This window comes from Ornithorhynchus anatinus, chromosome 11 (genome assembly GCF_004115215.2).
Source record: "Ornithorhynchus anatinus isolate Pmale09 chromosome 11, mOrnAna1.pri.v4, whole genome shotgun sequence".
NCBI lineage: Eukaryota > Metazoa > Chordata > Mammalia > Monotremata > Ornithorhynchidae > Ornithorhynchus > Ornithorhynchus anatinus.
Window position 1 is genome coordinate 14998471 of NC_041738.1, and position 25695 is coordinate 15024165.

Below are 25695 nucleotides of genomic sequence, written 5' to 3' on the forward strand. Positions count from 1 at the left end.
GTTGCCCATCCAAGGAGGGGACGGTTCACGAGGGCCAGTCGCTGGCAAGCAAACCTCACCGTAACCCATCTGCAACCAACGGCCTACTGTGTCCAAGAGTTGGGGATGGCACACCACTGCAGGCCAGGAGTCCTTATAGGCACGCTGCTGGGGGTGTGCGGGGAAAGCAGGGATGCGGGAAGCAGAGTGAGGGCTGGGAGAACACAGTGAAGGTCCTAGCCATAGGTGGCCACCACTTCTGGGTGCCGGCCTGAATGGCCACAACTTCCAGGACAGAAGGAGCCTGTCGGCGCTTGGGTCCCTGTGCCTCCACAAGGCCCAAAGGAACAAAGATAGTGTGAGGAACCCTGCCCAACTCTCCTCCCCCTCCCCACAGACAGACAAGGTGACAAAGAGACCCTCCCCTTTCCCTCAAGGGCAGAGAGTTTTGTCGTTTTTATTGTTCGCTTTGGTCGATACAAACCCTAAACCCAAACCTCAGAGCACCCGGCGGCTCCCCCCTCCCGACCCCCACCGCGGACCAGCTGCCGCCCCTAGCTGGAGACCCCTCACCACACCGGGGAGAGTTGGGGGAGGGGGACGGGGGAAAGGGAGGCCCCACGCTTGGCCACTGCCCGGAGAGAACCAGGGTGGGGAGGGGTTTCTGCTGCTTGTTAAAGTCCTTTCACCACCTGGGAGGGGCTGGAGCTCACAAAGGCCTTAGCAGAGGGGGAGGTGGGAAGGAGAAGGATGGGTTGGGGGGTGGGAAGGGGCTGAAACCAGGAACAGTATCCAGCAGAGAACTGGGCCCCGGCCTGCTCCCTGCCCCAAGGCCTCTGGGGTTGGGGGCAGAGTGGCTAGAGGAAGGCTGTGCCAGGCGGGGGTTGGGGCGGGGCAGAACAGGACAGTTATTTCTTACTGAAGCTTCAGAGGATGGGGTCAGGGCGCTGCCCCTGCCTCCGCCCAAAACAAAGACCAGAAACGGGGAAGGGATCCACGCACACGCCACCCAACAGTGACTCAGGCACTTGTGTCGCTAGGCCTGCCGCTCCGCTGCAGCATCTCGGCCCGCGTGGCCGCAGGCCCCTCTTGATCGGTGAGCACCTATGGACAACGACAGGCCCACAGTCATGTTGAGCGAGCAGGGGGGTGTTTCCCTGTCTCCGGCCCCCCGTCTGAACCTCTGCTTCCCTTCTCTGCATCTCAGAAGGCAAGACTAAACTACATGGCTCAAAACTACAGCAGGAGGGATGGAGGAAACATATGTCAGGGAGAACATAAATCATCCACGACTTGGCATGGCGGGGATAAGTTGGGCATCGAGGCAGAGGGATGGTCAGAAAGGCCCTAGGGGACCAGTGCCACCCTCCCCTGGGGTTGGGTGGAAAGGGCTCAGGGGAGCAAGGAAGGGTAGCTATTCCCATAGGGAGGACGGTGGTCACGGAGGGAGGGGGAGGGGAAGATCGGGCTGGCAAGACTAGACTGTATGCTCCCTTGAGGGCAGAGACCCTGCCTACCATTTCTATTATGCTGCACTGTCCTAACCACTTAGCACAGCACATGCTCCCAGCGAGCCCCCAACTATAATTCCCAGTGATTGACTGGGCAGGCCTTACCGCAGGCAGTGTGGCAGGTTGGGGGAAAGGGGTTAGGCCATCATGTGGTCCGCGTTGTAGGGGGCGCGGATGCCGTCACTATAGGTGTCGATGGGGTAGTCGCAATCCATGTCCATGTGCATGTCCATGGGGCCGTCGCTCGAGTACATGGGGCGGTATGTGGCGTCCAGCTCTGTCGGGAGGGATAGGAACGGAAGGGGGCAGGGGGAAAGGGGATCAGGACAGGGCCCATCCATAAACACACACACACACACACACACACACACACACACCCCCACCCCCCCCTTCCCACGCCCCAACCCCCACAGGCCTTGGCTTCCTTTTCCCCAGCCTGGCCAGAGCCCAGAGCCCCCACACAAGGCCCCACAGTTATTTTTAGGGGTTGTCCAGCCCTGCTACAGGCCCAGAGGGACCCTTGCAACCAACCGCAATGATTCAGTTTGCCAACACACACACAAGGACCAGCCTTCTCCACCCCCCCCAACACACTCACACACATATTCTCTCTCTCTCCCACCCCCCTACCCCCAGTCACCGCCTCTGGCCTCTATCCCTGTACTCACCATCTGTATATGGTTCGTTGAGGGGAATCATGCTCTGGGCCTGAGGGCAGAGGAGAAGAGACAGAGGACCCAATGTCTCCCTCCACACATGGGGTCACTTTGGAGTCCCCAAGACCTCTCCCCAGAAAACCAACACTCAGCCTAGTCCAGGCTCTGCACATGAAGGGGGGGTCTCCACAGTCTCCTCTAGATTGTAAGCTCATTGTGGGCAAGGAACATATCTACCAACTGTTATGTTGTACTCTCCCAAGCACTCAGAACAGTGCTCCGCACATAGTAAGTGCTTAATAAATACGACTGATTGAGAGAAGGAAGGGAAGGGAGGCCAGCATCCCGCGGGAACACCTACAGCCTCCCAGGCCGCTGGATCATGCTTGAACAGGGAGTTGGTCAGCTCCACGGAGACTCGCTTGCGGTAATCGGGGTTCTTGTCCTCAGAGATGCGGAACAGCACGGCAGCAGCGTAGGTGGCTGGAAGAGGGGGCAGTGGGTCAGGGAGGTTGGCTAGTAGAGTCCCCCTCCCTTTCCCCCAGCTCAGCCACCCCAGGTCCCCATGGAGTGGTTGGGGTTAACGAGCCAGGCCGGAACTGCTCCTCACCGGTGCCCTCGTTGTGCGAGTGCAGCAGCTCCATGAGGGGGGCCGAAGCTCCCTCGGCGTCGATGGAGTCAGCTGCCTCCTTGTCCTGGGCCAGCTCGCATAGCACACCGGCCGCCACACGCTGGATGTTCTCCACGGGTGAGTACAGCAGCTGAGGGGGGCAGCTGGCGTCAAGCCAGGATGGGCACCTCCAGGATCCCCACCCAGCCTCCACCACGTAAGCTCAACAGCCCTCCCAGCTTGGACCCACCCAGGAGGAGGTGGAGCGGGGCCGGGGGTGTCCACCCCTGGTCACCAGGATGCTGCAGCACAGAGGGGGAACAGAGGTCTTCCCAGGAGCCAAGGGAAGACGGGGCCGGGGGGGCAGCTAGCACCCCAACACCCAGGGTGGGACCTTTGTGGCACCTGCACAAACAGCGGAATGGTGTTGAGCCGGAAAATCTCCATGCGATTCATGGGGTCCCGGGCCAGGATGTGCAGGGCACCCGTGCAGCCCTCTACGATCTCCTCCATCTTCACACCGTCCTGCTGGCAGCAGGGGGCAAGAGGGGCACATCAGAGCCGGGAGCAGTCAGCGGGCATGAACCCAGCCCCGATCTGCACCTGGACAGTTGCCCCCGACAGCGCCACTTCCCCACAGCGCATCCATCCCTCTTCTCTGGGAAGCCTTCTCTGATTAGCCCACCGGGAAATTGGTGCTCCAGCCGTGTGTGTGTGTGTGTATGCCTGTGGTCCTGTCAGATTGACAGCCCCTCAGTGGCCAAGACAGGGTCTCCTCCTGCCCCTTCTCTCCCTCCAGGCCGACACCCACCGTGTAGGGCTGTTGCGTGCCCGCAGCCACGTGGCGCTGGGCATCCTGGTGAGCCTTGACCAGCAGCTGGACCAGGCGAGGAATGACTGCTGCCTCCTGCAGGGGGGCGTGGTTGGCAGGGCACAGGGCCAGATTCCGGATCAGTCCGATGGTTGCCTGGGGTAACAGGGGGAGGGCAGAACCATGGGGGAAGTGAGCCTGGGCATTCCTGAGCACAGAATTTCCCCCAGACATCTAATCCCATGATCCCAATCCATCCGGGCCATTCCAGCCATCCCCTTGCCTCCACCAGCCCACACCACCCACCCTCCCCATGGGAGATCACGGCCACCACCTCGACGCTACCTCTGCAGCGTGATCCCCCTCCCCATCCCGCCCCCAGCATCGGCCATGCTACCTTGACCAGAGGCCACTGGTTGGGCTGGCTGAGCAGTTTGACGACGGCGGGGATGCCGTAGTTGAGGCGCACGGAATTCTGGGCCATCTCGGCCTCGGGGTGGCGGCTGGTGAGGTGGCGCAGGGCACAGACGGCCGGCTCCGTGATGTCGTCCTTGTCCCCGGCGCGGAGGATGGTGTGGATCAGCGCCTCCACACCGCTCGACTGCGTCACCAGAGTCTTGTTCTTGCTGTTGTTGCAGGTCAGGTTGGAGAGGGTCCCCGTGGCACAGGTCAGGACGTTGACATCGTCCAGGCTCAGCTGGTTCACCAGGATCTTCAGCACGCTGTCCAGACCTTCCTGCGGGAGGCCAGGGAGGGAGGGTCAGCCCGGGGAGGGGGTGGGGTCGGTCGAGGGCTGTGGCCCCGCTGGCCAAGCCTATGGGGGCAACAACTCCATCAGGGAAGCAGTATGGTGGATAGAGCATGGGCCTGGGAGTCAGAAGCACCCGGGTTCTAATCCCGGCTCTGCCACTTGTCTGCTGCAGGACCCTGGGCAAATCACTTCACTTCTCCAAGTCTCAGTTACCTCATCTGTAGAAGACTGTGAGCCCCATGTGGGACAGGGACTGTGTCCAACCCAATTTACTTGTATCCAACCCAGTGCTTAGAACAGTTCTTGGCACACAGTAAGCCCTTAACAAATACCACAGTTATTATTATTATTACAATCAGACATGGGCAAACAGAAAACTCAAGAGGATAGAGAAGGAGGTAGAGAGGCGTTTACGGTTCCCCTAGACAGCAAGCTCATTGTGGGTGGGGAACCTGTCTAGTAACTCCATTTCAATGTACTCTCCCAAGTGCTCTGCACACAGAAGCGTTCAATAAATGATTGTCAATGACATGAATAAGTCACTGAAATACATTATGACTCTGTACAGAAGTCTCCCCGACTAGTTGAGCTCTCTTTTTCTGCTGTTCTCTAATTCGTACTCTTCACTCTTCCCAAACTCAACTCTTTGCTCCCAACTCTCCCACCTCCATCCTCTCCCACTGTTTCCCCAGTCCAGAACTCCCTCAACCACAAATCTGCCAAACTACAGCTCTCCCAGTCTTCAAAGTCCTCTGGAGAGTCCACCTCCTCCAGGAAGCCTTCCCTGAATAAATTAGAAGACCCCTCCCTAGTGCTTGTGAACTGTACTGTTTTCCTAATTTATTTCTTTTCCAAGTGTCTGCCCTCTCCCACTGAGACAGCGAGCTCTCTGTAGGTCAAGAACCGTGTTTCATTTTGCTTATTTTGTGTTCATCCCAGCACTTTACTACAAGGCTCTGAACAATGCTCTGCACACCGTACGTGCTCAATAAATACAACTGACTGACTGGTTCAGCACACAGCAGGCTGCCAAATACCAGTACTTCTACTAGTCTAGGTCCATGTGTATACTTCAGTCAATGAATCAATGGTATTTATTGAGCACCTGTGTGCAGAGCATGGAACTAAGTGCTTGGGAAGCTACATGCAGCATGGTGTAGAGGAGCAGCATGGTTTAGTGGGTAGAGCACAGGCCTGGGAGTCAGAAGGTCATGGGTTCTAATCCCAGCTCCATCACCTATCTGCTATGTGACCTTGGCCAAGTCACTTCACTTCTCTGGGCCTCAGTTGCCTCATTTATAAAATAAAGATTGAAATTGTGAGCTCCATGTGGGATCAGGACTGTGCCCAACCTGAGTTGCTTGTATCTACCCCAGCACTTAGTACAGTGCCTGTCACAATAAGCACTTAATATCATAAATTAGTATTATTATTATTACAACAGAGTTGGTAGATACGATCCCTGCCCACAGGGAGCTTACTGTCAATAAGGGAATATACTTATTTGTGTATTCAATCACTTCCTCAGCAAGTTGATCCTGCTACATTAGATCTACTATTTATCCACTGTATTTACTGAGAGCTTGCTAAGTGTAGAGAACTCTATTAAGTGCTTAGGAGAGTATGATATGATAATATAGCAGAGTTGGTAGACATATTATTCCCTGCCCACATCAAGCTTACAGCCTAGAGGAGGAGAGGGGGAGGAAGATATTAATATAAATAAATAAATTTCAGATTTTTACATAGGTGCTGTGGAACTCAGGGAAAGTAGAAAGGGGAACAAAGGAAGCAAATCTGAGAGACACAGAAGGGAGTGGGAGAAGTGGAAATGAGGGCCTAGTCAGGGAAGACCTCTTGGAGGAAAAGCCTTTGATAAGGCCTTGAAGAGGGGGAGAGTAATTATCAGACATGAAGAGGGAGGGTATATTAGGCCAGAGGGAGGATATGGGAAAGGGGTTGGAAGCGAGGTAGATGAGACCAAGGTACAGTGAGTAGGTTGGCATTAGAGGAGCGAAGTGTGTAGGCTGGGTTGTAAAAGGAAATCAGGGAGATAAAGGTAGGAGGGAGCAAACTGATTGAGTGCTTTATAGCTGACGGTAAGGAGTTCCTGAGTTCCTGTTTGATGTGAAGGTGGACGGGCAACCACTGGAGGTTCTTGAGGAGTGGGGAAAACATGGGCTGAAAATGATCTGGGCAAGAGAGTGAAGTATGGACTGGAGTGGGGAGAGACAGGAGGCAGGGAGGTCAGCAAGGAGGCTGACATAATAATCAAAGCGGAATAGGACAAGTGCTTGGATTAACGTGGTAGCAGTTTGAATAGAGAGGAAAGGGCTGATTGGTTGAATTGACAGAATTTGGTGAGACTGAATATGTGAGTTGAATGAGAGAGATGAGTCCAGGAAAATGCCAAGGTTACAAGCTTGTGAGACAAGAAGGACCGTGGTGCTGTCTACAATGATGGGAAAATCAGGGGAGGACAGAATTTGCATGGGAAGATAAGGAGTTCTGTTTTGGACATGTTAAGATTCAGATGATGGCAGGACATCCAAGTAGAGATGTCTTGAAGGCATGAGGAAATGTGAGACTGCAGAGAGGGAGACAGACCAGGGCTGGAGATGTAGACTGAGGAATCATCTCCTTCTCCTGGATAATGTTTCCAGGAGATGGGGATGGTCAATAGTATCAAAAGCAACCGAGAGGTCAAGAAGGATTAGGATCGAGTAGAGGCCACTGGATTTGGCAAGGAGATCATTTGTGGCTCTTGAGAGGGCGGTTTCTGTGGAGTGAAGGGGACAGAAGCCAGATTGGAGGGGGACAATAATAATAATAATAATGATAGTATTTTTTAAAGGCTTACTATCTGCCAGGCACCGTTCTAAGTGTTGAGGTAGATACAAGGTAATCAGGCTGTCCCATGTGAGGCTCACAGTCTTAATCCCCATTTTACAGATGAGGTAACTGAGGCACAGAAAAGCAAAGTGACTTACCCAAAATCACATGGCTGAAAAGTGGCAGAGCCGGGATTAGAACCCACGACCTCTGACTTGCTAGCCGGTGCTCTTTCCACTAAGCCACGCTGGAGAGGAACTTAAGGCAGCAGGTGTAGACAAGTCACTCGAGGAGTTTGGAAAGGAATGGTAGGAGGAAGATAGGGTGATAACTGGAGGAAGCCGTGAGGTCAAGAGAGGGTTTTTTTAGGAGAGGGGAGACAGGAGTATATTTGAAAGCGGTGAGGAAGAAGCTATTACCACTGTAACCTTATTCTGCCTCCTGCTCCCACTCTTTGGGAGTCATTTTTGCCAACTTCTTCACTAGACACTCTAAGCTCCCTGTTTCTACTGTGTGCAGAGAACTGTACTAAACTGCTGGGAGAGGACACTAGAGTAAAAAGACACAGGCCCTGCCCGCAAGGAGATTATGAGAGTGTTCAAGTTATTTGTAGGCAGGGAACGTGTCTACCAACTCTGTTGTATTGTACTCTCCCAAGCACTTAGCAATAATATTAATAATAATGGTACTTATTACACACTTATTATATGCCAAGCACTGTACTAAGCGCTAGGGTAGATACAAAATAATCAGGTCCCACATGGGGTTCACATTCTAAGACGGAGGGAACATGGATATTCAATCTCCATTTTGCAGATGAGGGAACTGCGGCACAGAGAAGTGAAGTGACTTGCCCAAGACCACACAGCAGATGAGTAGTGGAGTCAGGATTAGAACGCTCGTCTTCTGACTCCCAGACCCGGGCTCTTTCCACTAGGCCACGCTGCTTCCCCATAGTGCTCTGCACACAGCAAGTGTTCAATTGATTCATTCATTCCGGATTGTTTGGTTCGTTGGGAGGGCTGGAGACAGACGGAGGAGGGGGAGGAGACAAAAGGAAGGAGGAGGGAGAAGGTGAGGAGGTCTTACCTGCTTGGTGGCCACATCGGAGAGGTTGCGCAGGGTCCACAGGCAGTTCTGGACCAGCCGGGGGCTGTTGCTGGTCAGGTGCTTGCCCAGGGCCTGCATCCCGCCTGCCAGGGGCCGGGAAAGGGACCATCAGTGGGGTCTGGTTTAGCACCGCTCCCTGTTGTGGACCCCTACAAATCATCTCATCAAATCTGAGCTCCCAACCTCAGGCAACAAACCACCTGAGCTTCCTACCAACTGTACCCCCAGTCCATGTCTGCCCATCATCCTTGCACTCAGTCCTGTCACCATACCATCGCCCATCCTGTTCCCCGATCTGGAAATGCCCACCATACCCTTTTGCTTCTTTTCCAAACCCCACTGCTCCATTCCCTCCAAACATTCCAAGGTTCATTAAGGTTCATTACAGGGTGTGTGGGTGTGCGTGGAGGTGCTCTGAGGAGTCCCCCAGGCTGGTAATCCCCGGGGCAACACCGGCCCCAGCACTCACCAGCCTCCACGATGGCGGGCTTGTTGCTGGGACAGACAGACAGCACCTTGAGCACTCGGCTGGTGGTCCAGAGCAGCTTCTCGTAGCTGTAGTTGCGCATGATCTGCACCAAGGCCTGGGGGCCTCCATTGGCCAGGATGATAAGCTGAGGTGGGGGACGAGGGATGAGACGGGGTAAGAAGCCCCCCCAAATCCCACAGCCTTCCACCAGGACTTTCTAAAGCTTAAGGGATCCTGGTGGAGAGGGGCGGGAGATAGGAGGAGGCGTTCAGGGCCACCACGCCCAGGGTGAGATGGAACAGGCCAGCCCCGTAGCATGAGGGATGGAGGCTAGACAGTGGGGGACCCATCCCAGCCAGGTGGGCAGGAACAGAGGCCCAGCAACACAGAAGGATGGGGTTACCCATATGGAGTTCGGGGGCCAGCCGGGTGACCCTACCTTGCTCTCTTGGTTGCCGTAGGCGAGAAGTTGCAGGCAGTCGGTGGTGATGGCCAAGAACTTGGGGTTGTTCTTGTTGAGAAGAGGCACCATCTTCTGCAGCCCATCAGCCAGACGCACGGCCATCTTGGCGCCTTCCTGGTACAGCAGCAGGTTGTGCAGCGTGGTGATGGCGTAGAACAGCACCGACTCCACTGGGGAGCTGCGGGAGCTCGGGGTCACACAGGACCAAGGGTCCCACGGCACTGCCACCCCCTTCCCCTGGGGTTGCCTGCTCCAGATGGCGGGGAGGACTTCAGGTAACGGGGGGTGAGGGACCTCAGGCAGAAGGGAGGTGGGGGAGGGTTGGGAGGAGGATAGGAGACACCAGGTGGTTGGGGGAAAGAAGATGGGAGACCCCAGGCAGTGGGAGAAAATCTCAGGCAGAAGGGGCCTAATTTCAGGAGGTGAGGGAGGGTTGGGGGAAGACAGGAGACCCCAGATGGTACAGAGAGGGAGGATAGGAGACCCGAGGCACCTACGGAAGACCGCAGGCACTGAGGGCAGACCTCAGGCAGATGGAGGTCGGACCTCGGGGGGAGGTCAGGAGATCCCAGGTGGTGGAGAGGGAGGAGGATGGGAGACTCCGAGGGGTGGCGGGGGAGGCACCTGAGCATGCGGACGAGAGCGGGGATGCCACCAGACTTGAAGATGGCCAGCAGGCCCTCACGGTGGTGGGACAGGTTGTGCAGGACGCTGGTGGTGCAGCGGGCCGTGTCCAGGTCGCTGGTGCCCTGCATGGTGCGGACCACAGCCGCCACAATCTGGGGCGACTGCAACAGCGCCCGACGCGAGGCCTCCTTCTTGGACAGCTGGTTCACGATCATGGCCGCCTTGCTCACCACCACCTAGGGGCCGGAGCGACCGGGAAGGGTCAGCAACCAGGAGTCCGACTAGAACCAGACTTCCGCCCCGCCCCCTCCCCGGCCGGCCCTCACCGGGTCCTCGTCATTCAGCAGCTTGGTCAGTTCCGGGATGGCACGGGTGGCCAGCTCGGCGTCGTCCTGGTAGTTGATGAGGTGCACGATGGCCGACTTGAGCATCTGGGATGGCTCGGCCAGCCGCTGCACGTTGGTGGCCTGACCGTCCACCTGAGTGGTCAGCAGCAGCGTCCGGTCCTCCACCGTCTCGGGGTACATGGCCGCCCGTACCCGCTGGGCCCGCGTCATGGCCAGCTGGCACTCCAGGTCCCCTGAAGGCAGAGGGATGATCAGCTGGGGCCCCGACGGCGCCCCAGGGGGAGGAAGTCGAGGGCTGTCACCCCCAGGCAGGAGAGGGGAGGGGAGCCCAGAGAGGGTGAACAGTCATCCCCGGGTCACACAGCCAATAGCAGAGCGGGGAAGTGGACTCCAGCGCCACCCCTCGAGAGAGGCAGGCAGGTGAGTAGGCCGGCCCCCGCCCATGCTGGCTGAGAACTGAACAGCTTCGGTCTCTAATTAGGCCCAGACAAGGAGACGACTTGGGTCCTGGCCCGGCCCCGCGGCCAGGGCTGCTCCCAAAGCTGCCAGCTGGGCTCGCCAGCCACCCACAGGTGTGGGAAGAGGGTAGTCCTGGCTCCTGGCATTCCAGAGGGTACTGACGACAGGGAGCTCGCGTGACCTCCCCAACCCCAACGTCTGATCCCAGTCATCCCTGCCCCCCAAGCACTGACCCTAGGCCCGGATAGGTGCCTGGGAGTAGCTGGTGGTCTTTGTCATGGTGTACTGCTTGCTGTGGGCACCCTCCCTCCCCAGCCCACGTCCATCCCCTGGCATCCCCGCCCCGGCCCTCCTCCTCCCATACTGACCCTGGGCCTGGGTAGGCGCCTGGGAGTAGGTGGTGGTCTTGATGGTGTACTGCTTGCTACAAGGATCCTCCTCCTCCAGCAGGCCCTTGCCGCTGAGCGAGGGCACGCATGTGTTGGCCCCGGATTGGATGCCCGAGTCATAAGTGTACGTCTGCTGCCATTCCGTCACCTTGATGGGCTGCTCGATCAGGTTCATCACCTCCATGGTGACAGGCAGCTGCGGGCGGAGGCGGGGGGGGGGGGGGGGGGGGGGGTGCGTCAGCGGGGAAGGAACAGACCAATCCTCCCAGCAAAGAACTGGGGAGAGGGGAGACCCCTCCATCCACACTGGGAGAGGGTCTGCCCTGCCCTGGGGATTATATGCTTAGTATGTACCAGGTGATTTATTATGTGTTTAATATGTGCCAAGCACCATGCTAAACACTGGAGTAGATTAGACCCAGTCCCTGCTGGTTAAAGGGTCTGTGGCCTAAAACGTGGCTCTGTGGAAAGAGCCTGGGCTTGGGAGTCAGAGGACATGGGTTCTAATCCCGGCTCTGTGTGACCTTGCTCAAGCCACTTTCATCATTCATTCAGTAGTATTTATTGAGCGCTTACTATGTGCAGAGCACTGTACTAAGCGCTTGGAATGAACAAGTCGGCAACAGATAGAGGCAGTCCCTGCCGTCTGACGGGCTTACAGTCTAATCGGGGGAGACAGACGGACAAGAACAATGGCAATAAATAGAGTCAAGGGGAAGAACATCTCCTAAAAACAATGGCAACTAAATAGAATCAAGTAATCACTTAACTTCTCTGTGTTTCAGTTCCCTCATCTGTCAACTGGGGATTAAGACTGTGAGCCCCTCGTGGGTCAACCTCATTGCCTCGTAGATACACCAGCGCTTAGAAGAGCGCTCGGCACAGGGTAAGCTCTTAACGAATACCATCATTATTACTATTTAGCCCATTTTGGGGGGACCCCAGGAAGAAGCTTCAAGGAGCCTCGGGGCCGGGCCGGGCTAGGCGGGTCGGACGGGTTCGGCAGCCAAAGCGCCCCGGGACTCCACGGGGAGGGAGGCCGGCCTCTGCTGCCTTATACGGGCTGGACCCGCCCCCGGCCCAGCCCCATCCCCTTGCCAACCCCCTTCCCTGGCAGGCCGAGGCAGGAGTGGGCCTCCCTCCCTCCCTCCCTCCCTCCCTCCGCCCGCGGTGACTCACAGTTTCAGCCTGATAAGGCCGGCAGGGCGGGCCCCACCGACAGACACCCAGGAGCCCCCTCCTCCAGGCCCGGCGCCGGCCGGCCTGGGGGTCCCGGGACCCGGGGGGGAGGGGGAGGGGGAGGGAGCGGTGGACGACGAGGGGTCGACCCACTGGGCCGGCCGAGCCCCTGCAAGGTCAAGGACTCTGGCCCCCGGGGCTGACCGCCCTGTCCACTCCCCTGCCCAGCTGCGAACCTGGTGGTGGTGGTGGGATGGGAGGGATGGGGGCGGGGATGAGCCGCTGGGAGACAGGAAAGGGGGTGCAGGGTCAAGATGGGGACCCTGATTTCTCTCCCACCCGCCTGCCGAGCTCGGTGGGCACTCACACGCTCAAGCCTTCCTGCATCCCACCTTCCGCCCCCGCCCCCCAAACTACTGGACGGAGGGTTTCTGGTCAGTTGACCCCTTCGGCAGGGCTGAGGGTCCTTCATGCCCAAAGCCCGGGTCCCCTGGCACAGCCACCGGTCTTCCTCCGGGAAATAGCTACAGGCCCAGCTGGAGGCAGGGCCCAGCCCAAGGGATCTTCTGCCCACACTCTGCCCCTGCCTCCCAGCTGTTTTATACTTGCAAGGCTGTCTAAGGGGAGAGTCTGGCTCAGCCCCTGATCCCAGGGCCGAACCTCTCTGACCACCTGCTCCCTCCCCGCCCCCCCTACCAAGCCAGAACTCGGGGCCAAACAGAAGAAGTGACCGGCACCAGCACTCCCCCCTCCCCACTTCAATTTCAAAATTCCCTGGCTGCCAGCTGGGTTCTGTCAACTAGGAAGACTGTGTCCCTGCTCTTGAACCTCTCTGTCCCTCCTGGGACAAGCCAGCTCTAAAGATAGATCAACTCTCCTGGACCTGCCCAGGGGTCCCCCGAGATGGACCAGCAAGGGCTCTGTTTGGTTGTGGGTTCCAACGCTGATAGCCTGAGCTGAAGGAGCCAGGGTCTCCTAAAGGCAACTCCTGGCTCAAGTGAGAGAGGGGCAAGACAGACGTGGGCACCACCTAGACCTCCTGGCCTCAGGCCCAACCAGAGCGTAACCCAGGGTCTCGGGACCACCGCCTCAGCCCACGTAAGCAGATCAAGATAGCCAGTTAACATTCCAGGCCCAGGACCAGCTCATGATGGCAGTTTGGGCCCAATGTTTGGGAAAAGGGGGAGGTACCGGAGCCCCCTCCCTGCCCCATCCACATCCCCACAATGCAAAGGGGAGGGTGATGTGGGAAGGCACAGACCTGAGCCCTGGTCACGCGTTCCCATTACGAGAGCCAGCTCCCTGGGGCAGGGCTCCCTGCAGTTCTTTGGCTAGTGTGGGCACCGAAGCCACTGGCTGAGGGGAGGAGACTAGGGGAAGGGCCGGGGGTGGGGAGAGAGACTGGTATGGCAGGCCAGGCACAGCAGGATGTGGTTGCATGAAGCATAAACTAGCCCAGGCAGCGCCAGTAGGAAGCAGCTAAGGAGTTCACAGTCCCATGAGACAGGGAAGTTGGGCGATTTCACAGGAGGAAGCTGAGGCAGGAGGGAAGGGAGGGACCAAGGGTCTCAAGGCAGCACAGGCCTCAAGAGACTCAGGAGGACAGCTGAGCCGAGTGGTCATCACCCTGCAGGTCCCACCCCATGCCTCCCAATGGCAAGGGGGCAGCTGGGTACCTCATCCATGGCACAAATCTGGGCCACAAAGTTATGACCGGCGGGGGTGGGGTGGCACGGAGCCAACACAGATCCACAAAATTCCCACCCCTGACTCCCACTTGGGCCACAGACCTTTTCCCACCACCCTCCCACCCACCAAACAAGAAGATGTATCCTCCATAATGGGTGTATAACGTGATGATGTCATGGGTGCCATTTTGCAGAAGCATGCAGTTGGCTGACCCTACAGCATTATCTCCTGAGAGACCCCTGAACCTCCAACTTGCTCCAGAGACTCTGAATTCCTCTTCCAGGTCGGGCACAGTGTTCAGAGCCATGATGGGGGAAGGGTCAGCACCAAGAATTAAAAACTGAACAAGAAAAGCTTCTGGTACCAGATTGGAACCAAAGCAGCTGAAACTACTGACACGGCAGGGGAAATATTCTCTCTTTCTCTCTCTCTCTCTCTCTCTCACACATCCAATTGGCAGCCAGACAGCTCCAAAGCAAGAAGCTTTCCAAGAATCCAGGACAGTGCCTGGTTTTTGTCAGCAGAGCCCAGCCATGCACCAAAAAGAGAAATCAGCCCTACCTATTCTTGCAGGGGGCTCCCCAGCCCCAGGGGCCCACCCACTCCCCCTTTACCAACTTTGTATAAAGCTAAAGGCCCAGGATGGGCACTGGGGAGAGCAGCTCAAGAGCTTAATACTGATGAACTCCTCTCGGACAGGAACACTGTTCACATATGCAAGGCTGTTCCACGGACCCACTTCCCTCTCTTCAAATCAATCGCCCTGCTAAGAAAACTCTTGTGATACATCAGGGGCCCAGGTGTCGCAGCCCAGGGCCCTGGTCACGGGAGGGGCATGAGAAGGAATCCACCCCACCTGCTCTCCTTGGACCCTTTCCATCCGCCGCTGCCAAGAGAGGGCCCAAAAGCGGAGGAGAAGAGCCAGGCCTAGAGCAGGAGGAACTCAGCAGTAGGGATTCTTAAAAGGACAACTATTGGGCCACACTGGGAACTGCCCACCAGCAAGCGGAAAACAGCTGGCCACTGCCACCCTGCAGACCCAGTCACCCTGATTTAGCTGTCAGTTGCCTTCAGTCTCCACCCTACACCTTCAAAAGTCAAAAAACCAAAGTTGGGGGAGAGGGAGGGAGTGGCTGGGCCACACCCAAAGGGTTGGTAGTGTAGGGCAAAGTCTTCACATCTTCCTCCGCTCCCTATTCAAACTCTCCAAAACCACTGATGAGCTAAAATCCATCTACAGTCCTTCCCCTCGATCCCAGGAGGCTAAACACCCTTGAGTCTGACCTCCATCCCTGCCACTGCATTGCCTCCTGTCTGTCCCAGCAGGGCAGAGGCTCTCCTCGATCGGCTTTTTGAAGACTGCCCTCACCCTTCTCTTCTCCCAGTTACGCGGCCTGGCTTGCTGGGAAGTGGGCCTTTAAGGAAAGGGAAAACAGGAGGCGGGGGCTGGAATAGAAGACTCCCAACCTCAGGAGAGTTCAGCACTCCAACCATTGACCATTTAGTGGAGAGGGGGCACTGTCAGAAAGCCCTTCCACACAATGACCACCCCCCCCCCCCATACACACACACTTCTCTCGGGCCAGGACAGCTGTCCCAGAATGGGCCTCAATCCAGAGATCAAAATGTGGGCCAGCAGCCCCTCCCTCTCAATCCCCCTATTTTATGCTCATGTGGTACTTCACAAACAGTTAATAAACACTATTAATCAGTTGTATTTATTAATCACTTACTGGGTGCAGAACACTGCACTAAAGCCCTTGGGAGAGTAATAATAATAATAATAATGGTACTTAAATGCTTACTTTGTGCCAAGCACTGTTCAAAACGCTGACAAAGATACAAGTTAATTAGGTTGTACATGGTCCCTGTCCCACATGAGGCTCACATTCTTATCCCCATTTTTTACAGATGAGGTAACTGAGACACAGAGAAGTTCAGCGACTTGCCCAAGGTCAAGAATTGTAATTCAGTAGAGTTGGTAGACATTATCCCTACCCACAAGGAGCTTCCAGACTAGAGAGGGGATACAGAACTACAAATAGATTACAGGTTACTATGTATATTCAGTTCACCATTTATATGCTTGCTCCCCTTACTAGCAACTTATTTTAATGTCTGTCTCCCGATCTGGACTATAAGATCCTTGAGGACAAGGATCATGTTTACTTTAGGACACCCTCCCAAACACTTAGTAGAGTGCTCTACTCTAGCTAATTGCATAATAAATACCATTGATTGAGTGGCCTCAGGAGGGCCTCAAAACCATTATTGTTACAAGGCCATTATTATTCCAATCCGTAATCTCCTGGTGAGCCCCCACCCCACTGGGATCCGAGGTCCTGGGTCCCATCTGACGCCCACTGAGGCTGGGGAGAGGAGGAGTCAGGACCTGCGGATACCTTCCCAGAAATTCTGAATAGAGGGCTGGGGGAGGGACCTTCCTGCACGGGAGAAGGAAGGTGGAGGGGTTACCACCCCCTCCCCAAAGGGAGGAGGAAGCAAATGCCTCGGCCGGACCGCCCCCTCGGGATGGGGAGGGGTGCCAGGGAGAGGGGCAGGGCACAAGTCCCAGGGCCTAGGGCTCCTCCTAGCCATTCCGTGCAGGGTGGTGGGCCTGGAGGGAGGTGAAGCTGGGCTTCTCCCAGAACTGCCCCACCCCACTGGGGCACCTCCCCCAAGCCAGGCCAGCAAGCGCTCAATAGGGTGGAATCCAGTTGGAGCCACTCCCAACTCCTGTCTCCCAGGGAGGTTCTCCCTGATGTCTAACCCCCCGTAACTCCTGCTGCAGTTCCAGCCATCCCCAATCCGAGTCCCGGACACACACCCCCAAAAAAAATCTCAAGCGGGGTGGCCTACCGAAAACCAGAACGGGCCTGGGAGTCAGGGGACCTGGATTCTAATCCCGACTCCTCCACTCGCCGCTTGGGCAAGTCACTTGGATTCCCTGTGCCTCAGTCACCTCATCCATAAAATGGGGATTAAGACTACGAGCCCCACGTGGGCCGTGGCCTGTCCAACCTGACTAGGTCGTATCTACTTCTGGCCCACAGTAAGGGCTTAACAAATACCGATTTAAAAAAGCGCTCAGCACAGTGTTCTGCACCCAATGTGCTCTCGATAAACACGACCGCTTGTTGTTTGGACCTTGGGCGGAGAGAGGCCGGGCAGTTCCCATTCCCCCGCCCTTCCCCGGCCCCAGGGCACCAGGTTTAACCCTTTCACTCATTCACTCAATAGTCTTTATTGAGCGCTTACTATGTGCAGGGCACTGTACTAAGCGCTTGGAATGGACAATTCGGCAACAGATAGAGACGATCCCTGCCCAGTGACGACCCAACAGACTATCGGAAGGGTGGGTGGCGACCGGGCCACCGGTCCTTCGCGTATAATAAGCGCTCCACAAATACCATAATAATGAATTGGTTCCCCGGAGCCAATTTGGGAGCTCGTTGGGGTCGGGGAATGTGTTTGGTGTTCCAGTGTACACTCCCCAGCGCTTAGTACAGTGCTTTGCACACAGTAAGCTCTCCATAAATACTATTATTAATAATAATAATAGGAGCCAGCTGCCCCACTAAGGGGCACTGCCTCCTCCTGGAAGTGCGCCCGGATTTCTCCAGGCGGGGGGAGGATAATAATAATTATTATTTAAGCGCTTCCTACGTGCACAAAGCACTGTTCTAAGCGCTGGAGTGTATGTGCGAGAGACACGCACGCAGAGAGAGGCACCCCAAAGCTTGAGCTCTGATAGCCGCGGAGGGCCAGCTGACCGGCGCCCCCCCCACGGACCCCCTGGACCCCCGGGGTCGGGGCAGAGGGGAGAAGGGCAGGGGGTGGGATGGGGTCCGGCCGATCGCCCCCTCCCCGCGCTGCACTACGCCCTCCCCGCCCCGCTGACCTGCAGACGGGCTTCGGCTCGGCTGGGGCGCGGCTACTCCGGACACTGGCAGCGCCTGCAACTCCCTAAACGAACAAAAGGCGAAGAGACCTGACAGCCAAGCCCCGCCCCCCGAGCCACGCCCCGCCCTCCCATTGGTCCGCTCTCCTGTCCGTCCTGCCCCCTCTTCTGCCCACCGCCCTCCCATTGGTCCCGGGGGGTGACAGTCAGACACGAGGCCCGCCCCCCTCCCCGGGGCCGGGCTCCACCTACGCACCGATAGGCGGGAGGTGGGTGGGCTCCCGGGGATTGGACGAGACGCTGTCAGTAACGAGGGAGGGTAGCCAATGAGGAGGCGAGGGCGTGTCCCAGGCCCCGCCCACTCCCTGCGCAGGTAGGAGGCCTCCGCCCAGCCGGTCCTACCGGTGAGTCAGTGGCTCACCTGGGGAGGGGCCTCCTTTCCCGTCGGCTGGGCCCCATGGAAACCAATCGTTCATTCAATCGTCATAATAATAATGTTGGTATTTGTTAAGCGCTTACTATGTGCAGAGCACTGTTCTAAGCGCTGGAGTAGCTACGGGGTCATCAGGTTGTCCCACGTGAGGCTCACAGTCTTCATCCCCATTTTACAGATGAGGGGACTGAGGCAAAGAGAAGTGAAGTGACTTGCCCACAGCCACACAGCTGACAGGTGGCGGAGCTGGGAGTCGAACCCATTCTGTTGCCGATTTGTACATTCCAAGGGCTTAGTACAGTGCTCTGCACATAGTAAACGCTCAATAAATACTATTGAATGAATGAATGACCTCTCACTCCCAAGCCCGGGCTCTTCAACTGAGCCATTTTTGAGCGCTTACTATGGACAGAGCACTGTACCAAGCGCTTGGAACGGACAATTTGGCAACAGAGAGAGACCATCCCTGCCCAGTGACGGGTTCACAGGCTGAACGGGGGAGACAGACGGCAGAGCAAAACAGAACAAAACGAAAACAAGACAACATCATCAAGATAAATAGAATCAAGGAGATCCACCCTTGTTAACCAGGCAGCGGAGGGGGAAAAAGTTAGGCCGGCCAGCCACACCGTGCCCCAAGTTAGGCAGCTGCCTTCAAAGTCCAGCTAAACCGTGCCAGTTTGCCTTTGGGGGGTTCCCTGGGTTTGGTGGAGGAGACAGATCAGGAGAGAGGGGTGTGGTTGGATTCCCAAAAAGGAATCCAGCTTCCTGTCCTACACAAACACACACACATTCATTCTCCCTCTCGCTCACTCACTGTCTCTGTCTCCAGACTGTACAATATAGCAATAAACAGACACATTCCCTGCCCACGATGAGCTTACGGTCTCTCTCCTCTCTGTGTGTATGTCTCTCTCTCCTAAGGCTGAAACCCATTCATCAGTCACTCAGCTTATTTGCCTGCCTCGGTTTTCACGGCCCCCTCGTCCCCGCCCCGGCCCCTCCTTCCCCCTTCAAAGTTGGCCGTCTCGCCTGAAGTTTCTCATGACTTCAGCACCCTGGTTTTTCAGCGAGGGAAGGGAGGCAGGGCTGGGCCGGGATGGGGTGGAGGAGGGCGGGACGGGATCTCTTCCTGACAATGCTCCGTGTGTGTGTATGTGTGCGCGTGTTTCTGTGTGAGCCTCACTCTGCCACATGCACCAACACGCCAGGCCTGTGGACACAAGCCCGGGTTGGCAGCATCGCCGCAGGCAGAGGCCTGGTGCGTGGTGCTGCCGGGCTGGGGAGAGTGTGCCTGAAACTGGAATACAAAGGAGAGGACCTTCCTCACCCACTACACGCGTGCTCACACACACACACGTGCATTCATTCATTCAATCGTACTTATTAAGCACTGTACTAAGCACTTGGGAAAGTCCAATACAACAGTGAATGGTGACATTCCCTGCCCACATGAGCTCACAGTCTAGAGTGGGGAGACAGAAGAGATAGTCTTGGGGTCTGGAGCAACAGCTTCCTCTTTCCCAGGCTGGGCACCTCCATGCCAGCCTGATCCTGAATGGGGGCCTACCCACGCAGGGGGGGCCGGGAGGGCGGGATGAAATTTGGGAGAAGCAGCGTGGCGCAGTGGAAAGAGCACGGGCTTTGGAGTCAGGGCTCAGGAGTTCGAATCCCAGCTCTGCCACTTGTCAGCTGTGTGACTGTGGGCAAGTCACTTAACTTCTCTGGGCCTCAGTTACCTCAACTGTAAAATGAGGATTAAGACTGTGAGCCCCACGTGGGACAACCTGATTCCCCTGTGTTTACCCCAGCGCTTAGAACAGTGCTCGGCACATAGTAAGCGCTTAACAAATACCAACATTAATTAATGAAATGGAACCTCAGATCCAACTGGCGGGAAATCTTCGAGCCTGAAGCCGCTGGGGCCTGGGACTGCGGTGGGAGGGATGGCTAGTGGAAAGAGCGAAGGCCTGGGAGTCAGAGGAGCTGGGCTCCAATCCTGGATCTGCCAGTTACCTCCTGCGTGACCTTGGGCAAGCCCTTGCACTTCTCTGTCCCTCAGTTTCCTCATCTGTAAAATGGGGATTAAATACCTGTTCTCCTTCCTACTTAAATTGTGAGCCCCCTGTGAGAGAGGGGCTTTGACCAACCTGAAGTAAAGCACACAGTAAACGCTCAATAAATATGAATGAATGATTGAATAAACTTGTATCTACCCCAGTGTTTAAAACACTGCCTGACACACAGTAAGCGTTTAACAAATATAATAATAATTGGTATTTATTAAGCACTTACTGTGTGTCAAGCACTGTATAAGTGCTTGGGAGAGTACAATATAGCAGAGTTGGATGACAAGTTCCCTGCCCACCAGGAGTTTATAGTCTAGAGGGAGAGACCGATATTAAACTAATTTATGGATGTGTAAGTGCTGTGGAGCTGAGGGTGGGCTGAATATCAAGTGTTTAAAGTGCAGAATCCCCAACTGCCAAGATCCAGAGAGCCTGGGGTGTGTTGCTGAAGGACACTCGGAGTCCTGGACTCCAGAGACCCCCAGGGGAAGGGTCAGTGCCTGGCCCATAGTAAGCGCTTAACAAATACCATAAAACAAAGGGACAGGCAAGTAAGAGCAGAGCATGCTAGAGGCAGGGGGATAGACTGGGTGACCTCATAGAGTCAGTGGCTTATGTGTCAGAGTGCCTGGCTAGGGTGGCAGGAGGCTCAGAGGTCAATATCAGGCCCTAGAACCATCTGGTCCCTGGCAGGAGTGGGGCAAGATGCCCAGCTGGGCAGCACAGAGGGATAACGATGGAGCTTGGGGGCAGAGAGGCTCGAGTCATGAGGCAGCCCCAGCCACCGCAGCAGCCTCTGACCTGGGACCTGGGACAGGGAGAGGGTAGAAAAAGAACAGAACCCCAGCAGGGAGGCAAGACTTGGAAGAGGCTGGGAAGGCAGGGAAGGGGATGAGACTGAACAAACTCTTTAGAAATGACACGGACATCTGGGCAGCACTGCAGCAGGAGGACTGATGGTTAGACAACAGGAAGAACTTCCCAGCCACCAGGCTGGGGCTATGGAAAGCTGTGGCCCCTCCTTCCTGGGGCCCTTCCTGACTGAGGGAGGGATCATAGGGTATGGAGGTAGGGGAAAGGACAGAGTGACTTCGAGACTAGCCCTAACTCACCTCTGTGGGTAACCTGAAGCTCCAGGGTGAAGATAATCTCAAAAGCTTTAAATGAAACTAAACTATTTGAGGGTAGGGGCTAGGTCTAATTCTGCCTCCCCTCTCCAATCTCCACCCCTGTTATTCCCTGGGAGGTGGAGGCTGGGTCTGGGCAGAGCCAGGCACACCTAGACAAGGTAGAAAGTCCAACTGTCCCACCCTGCTCTGTCTAATGACTCTGTCTCTGCCTCCTCAGAGGACCCTGAGACTCCCCCAGCCCGGAGCTGCAAAGTGTGGGAACAGGACGCCCCCCTGGTTTTTATAAATGGTATTTGTTAAACCCTTACTCTGTGCCAGGCACTGTCCCAAGGCACCAACTAATCAGTTTGGACACAGTCCCTGTCCCATATGGGGTTTACAGTCTTAATCCCCATTTTACAGATAAGATAACTGAGGCATAGAGAATTTAAGTGACTTGGCCAAGGTCACACATCAGGCAAGTAGTGGAGCTGAGATTAGAACCTAGGTCCTCTGACTCTCAGGCCCATGCTCTATCCACTAGGCCACGCAGCTCCTCTAGGAGAAGCTTTTTCATTCATTCATTCAATCGCATTTATTAACCACTTACTGTGTGCAGAGCACTGTACTAAGCGCTTGGGAAAGTACCATACATCAGTAAAGAGTGACAATCCCTGCCCACAACAAGCTCACTATCTAGAGGGGGGGAGACCGACATCAAGAGGAAGAAACAAACATCAATATAAATAAATAAATAATATTACAGATATGTGCATAACTGCTGTGGGGCAAGGAAAGGGGAGAAGAGCAAATAGAGAGCAAGTCAAGGTGAAGCAGAAGGGAGTGGGAGATGAGGAAAAGAGGGACTTAGTCTGGGAAGGCCTCTTGGAGGAGATGGGTATTCAATAAGGCTTTGAAGAGGAGGAGAGTAGGCCCCTGAAGGTGCGGGGCCTCATCTCCTTCATGGAGTACAAGCTGGCAAGACTGGGCATCCCAGACCAGCCAGGTGCTGAAACAAGGGTCTACCTACGCAGAAGCAGGGGGCGGGATGAAGTGGTGCCTCAGACCTGACTGGCGCGAGACCCTGGGGCGGCTGCAGGCCTAGTGGAAGATAATCCCTTCCTTCCCACACAAATCACATTCCCTCCCCGTTTCCCTGCCCCACTGCTGGGCAGACCTGACGCTGGCCTGGTCTGGTTGGCACTGGCCTGGGGACTCCCTTAAGATATCCACAGTGGCCGGGGGGTAGGGGGAGACCAGCTGGCTCATTCAGGCCACAGCTGGTGGAAGGCTGGGCCAATCTGGGGCCAGATAGAGGGACCCAAGCTGGGGAGACTTCCTGCCCACGTAGACCCTCCTGCCAGACCTGGAAGAGAGAATTCCAGGCCTACCCTTGGCCCCCGGCTCCCACCCCCGCCAGTCTTCTCTGACTGACGCCCACAAGCCGCTTAGCAAAACTCCAGCTCCTCCCTGGCTGCCCCATCCCCTCCCCTGCCCTGCCCCAGCTGGCTGCACCAGGGCCCAGGCTCAGCTGGTTCAACTGCCCCCCTCCCCCACCCCGCCACTCGCTTGGCGCCCCTGTGGCTGTTTTAGCTCCAATGTTTCCGGCTGGTGGCACCCCTAAGCTCCCAAGTGCCTGCCAGCTGCCTGGCCCACCCCCACTTCCCCCTGCCCCGCTGCCTCAGGCTACACTGGGCACCGTCCACGGCTCCATGGGAGAGAGGAGACCCCACCTTCGCCCTCAGGGGCCCCCAATTTGGCAGAGCAGAGCAGTACACAGCCCCCTCAGGCCCACAGGTCAGCAGCCCAGCAGCCCAGCAGCCCGGGCGGGCCTAACTACCATGCTAACAAGCTGGAGAGTGGAAGGGGAAGTGAATCCAGGAAGGCTTTCCATTCATTCATCCAATCGTACTTATTAAGCACCTACTCTGTGCAGAGCACTGTACTAAGCAGTTGGGAAAGTACAATACAACAATAAACAGTGACATTCCCTGCCCACAACAAACTCACAGTCTGGATAGGAGAGACTGACATCAATACAAATAAGTAAAATTACAGATATATACATAAGTGCTGCAGGGCAGGGAGGTAGAGGAGGAGTAAAGGGAGCAAGTCAGGGCGATGGAGAAGGGAGTGGAAGATGAGGAAAAGTGGGGCTTAGTCTGGGAAGGCCTCTTGGAGGAGATGTGCCTTCAGTAAGGCTTTAAAGGGGGAGAGAGTAATTGTCCGCCAGATTTGAGGAAGGAGGACATTCCAGGGCAGAGGCAGGACATGGGTCGGGGTCGGTGGCGAGACAGGCGAGATCGAGGCACATTAAGAACGTTAGCATTAGAGGAGCAAAGTATGCAGGCTGGGTTGCAGAAGGAGAGAAGCGAGGTGAGGTAGAAAGGGACAAGGTGATGGAGTGGTTTAAAGCCAATGATGAGGACTTTTTGTTTGAGACAGAGGTGGATAGGTAATCACTGGAGATTTTTGAAGATGATCCAGGCAGCGAAGTGAAGTATGGACTGGAGTTGGGGAAGTCAGCAAGGAGGCCAATGCAGTAATCTAGGCTGGTTAGGATGAGTGATTGTATTAACAAGGTAGCAGTTTGGATGGACAGGAAAGGGTGGATTTTAGTGATTTTGTGAAGGTGGGACTGACAGGATTTAGTGATGGATAATAAAAATAATAATAATAATAATGCTATTTGTTAAGTGAGTTATTTGGGAAGCAGCGTGGCTCAGTGGAAAGAACCTGGGCTTCGGAGTCAGAGGTCATGGGTTCGACTCCTGGCTCTGCCACTTGTCAGCTGTGTGACTGTGGGCAAGTCACTTCACTTCTCTGTGTCTCAGTTCCCTCATCTGTAAAATGGGGATTAACTGTGAGCCTCACGTGGGACAACCTGATTACCCTGTATCTACCCCAGCGTTTAGAACGGTGTTCTGCACATAGTGAGCACTTAACAAATACCAACATTATTATTATTAAGTGCTTACTATGTGCCAAGCACTGTTCTAAGCACTGGGGTAGTTTCAAAGTAATCAGGTTGTCCCACATGGGGCTCACAGACCTAATCCCCATTTTACAGTTGAGGTAACTGAGGCACAGAGAAGTTAAGTGACTTGTCCCAAATCACACAGCTCATAAGTGGCAGAGTCAGGATTAGAACCCATGACCTCTAATTTCCAAGTCCATGCTCTTTCCACTAAACCACGCTACTTCTCTAGGATTGAATATCTGAGTTGAATGAGAGAGAGGAAACAAGGATAACACCAAGGTTATGGGTTTGTGAGATGGAAAGGATGATGATGCTGTCTACAGTGTTGGGAAAGACAGGGAGAGGACGGGGTGGAGGTTTTATTAATAATAATAATAATAATATAATAATGGTACTTGTTAAGCACTTACTATATGCCAAGCACTGTTCTAAGCACAAGGGAAGATACAAGGCAATCAGGTTGTCCCAGGTGGAGCTCCCAGTCTTAATCCCCATTTTACAGATGAGGTAACTGAGGCACACAGAAGTTAAGTGGCTTGCCCAAGGTCACACAGCAGACAAGCGGCAGAGCCGGCATTAGAACCCATGTCCTCTGACTCCCAAGCCCACGCTCTTTATACTAGGGAGGGAGGTGGGTAGAGGATGGGTTTGATGGACAGGACTGGGAAGCATGGATCCTCTATTTACTGCATCCTTGCAGATAATTCCAAAAACCTCTACCAGCCTGCTCCCTGGATGGTCATCAGCCCATCCCCTCTCACTGCACAGCTGCTATTGGCTCCAATTCTCATTCCTAAATGCCCAACCTCCTACACCCTGCTCTCTCTCCCAGGTCTGGGGAAGTTGGGGGTCTTGATCCTGCCAGGCCCGCAGAGTCCTGGCCACAGAGCACCCTCCCCCGCCACACATACGGGAAAGTGCCCAGGATGCTGAGACTCCCCCAAAGGAGGGCCTGGAGGGGGAGACCCTTCAAGCCACCAGGAAGCAGGGTGGGGCGGGAGGGTGGGTGGGAGCTGGCGCTGCTCTGGCATTGGCACTGTATGGTCGGTCAGCAGCCGGACAGTCGCAGGGACTGAGGCTTTGTCGGCTCTAAAAGCTCCCATTGTCAAGGCCGGAGGTGGGGGTGGGGGGCGGTGAGGGGAGGGAGGGGTCCCTGCACAATGAGAGTTCTAAATTATTCATGGATCTCTCAGAGACAGACTCCAGGAGTCTGGCATGGGAGTGTGTGGAGGGAGGGGCAGGAAGGGGTCCGAGGGCACTGGGGCCAGAGATTGCCCCGCTCCCCAAGTTAGGGTTGGACTCTGAGATCGGCCTTCCCCTA

At 55.7% G+C, this 25695-nt stretch overlaps 1 protein-coding gene across 2 annotated transcripts; it reads right to left on the reverse strand.

The window, feature by feature from the left end:
* Positions 1 to 397: 397 nt before the first annotated feature.
* LOC100086720 (junction plakoglobin) lies at positions 398 to 17864 on the reverse strand. Of its 2 annotated transcripts, none has more exons than XM_029075884.2 (15): positions 17784 to 17864; positions 10994 to 11210; positions 10146 to 10399; positions 9817 to 10055; positions 9169 to 9370; positions 8730 to 8874; positions 8240 to 8343; positions 3965 to 4303; positions 3568 to 3723; positions 3162 to 3281; positions 2757 to 2907; positions 2508 to 2629; positions 2159 to 2198; positions 1596 to 1767; positions 398 to 1083 (listed from the first exon to the last, which is right to left on the reverse strand). In XM_029075884.2, exons 2-14 carry the CDS (start codon positions 11196 to 11198, stop codon positions 1628 to 1630), a joined length of 2217 nt encoding a protein of 738 aa, XP_028931717.1. In that variant the 5' UTR covers positions 11199 to 11210; positions 17784 to 17864; the 3' UTR covers positions 398 to 1083; positions 1596 to 1627. The 2 variants fall into 2 exon arrangements, with proteins under 2 accessions (XP_028931717.1, XP_028931716.1); XM_029075883.2 differs by having other exon boundaries at positions 3162 to 3284.
* Between the last annotated feature and the right edge of the window lie 7831 nt (positions 17865 to 25695).

Coding starts and splice junctions, on each gene's coding strand:
- LOC100086720 (XM_029075883.2), bottom strand. CDS start 11,198: ATGGAGGTGATGAACCTGATCGAGCAGCCCATCAAGGTGACGGAATGG. Junction 4,304..8,239: donor CCGATGTGGCCACCAAGCAG/GTAAGACCTCCT, acceptor GGCCTCCCGCAG/GAAGGTCTGGACAGCGTGCT. Junction 1,768..2,158: donor CAACGAACCATATACAGATG/GTGAGTACAGGG, acceptor CCCTCCCGACAG/AGCTGGACGCCACATACCGC.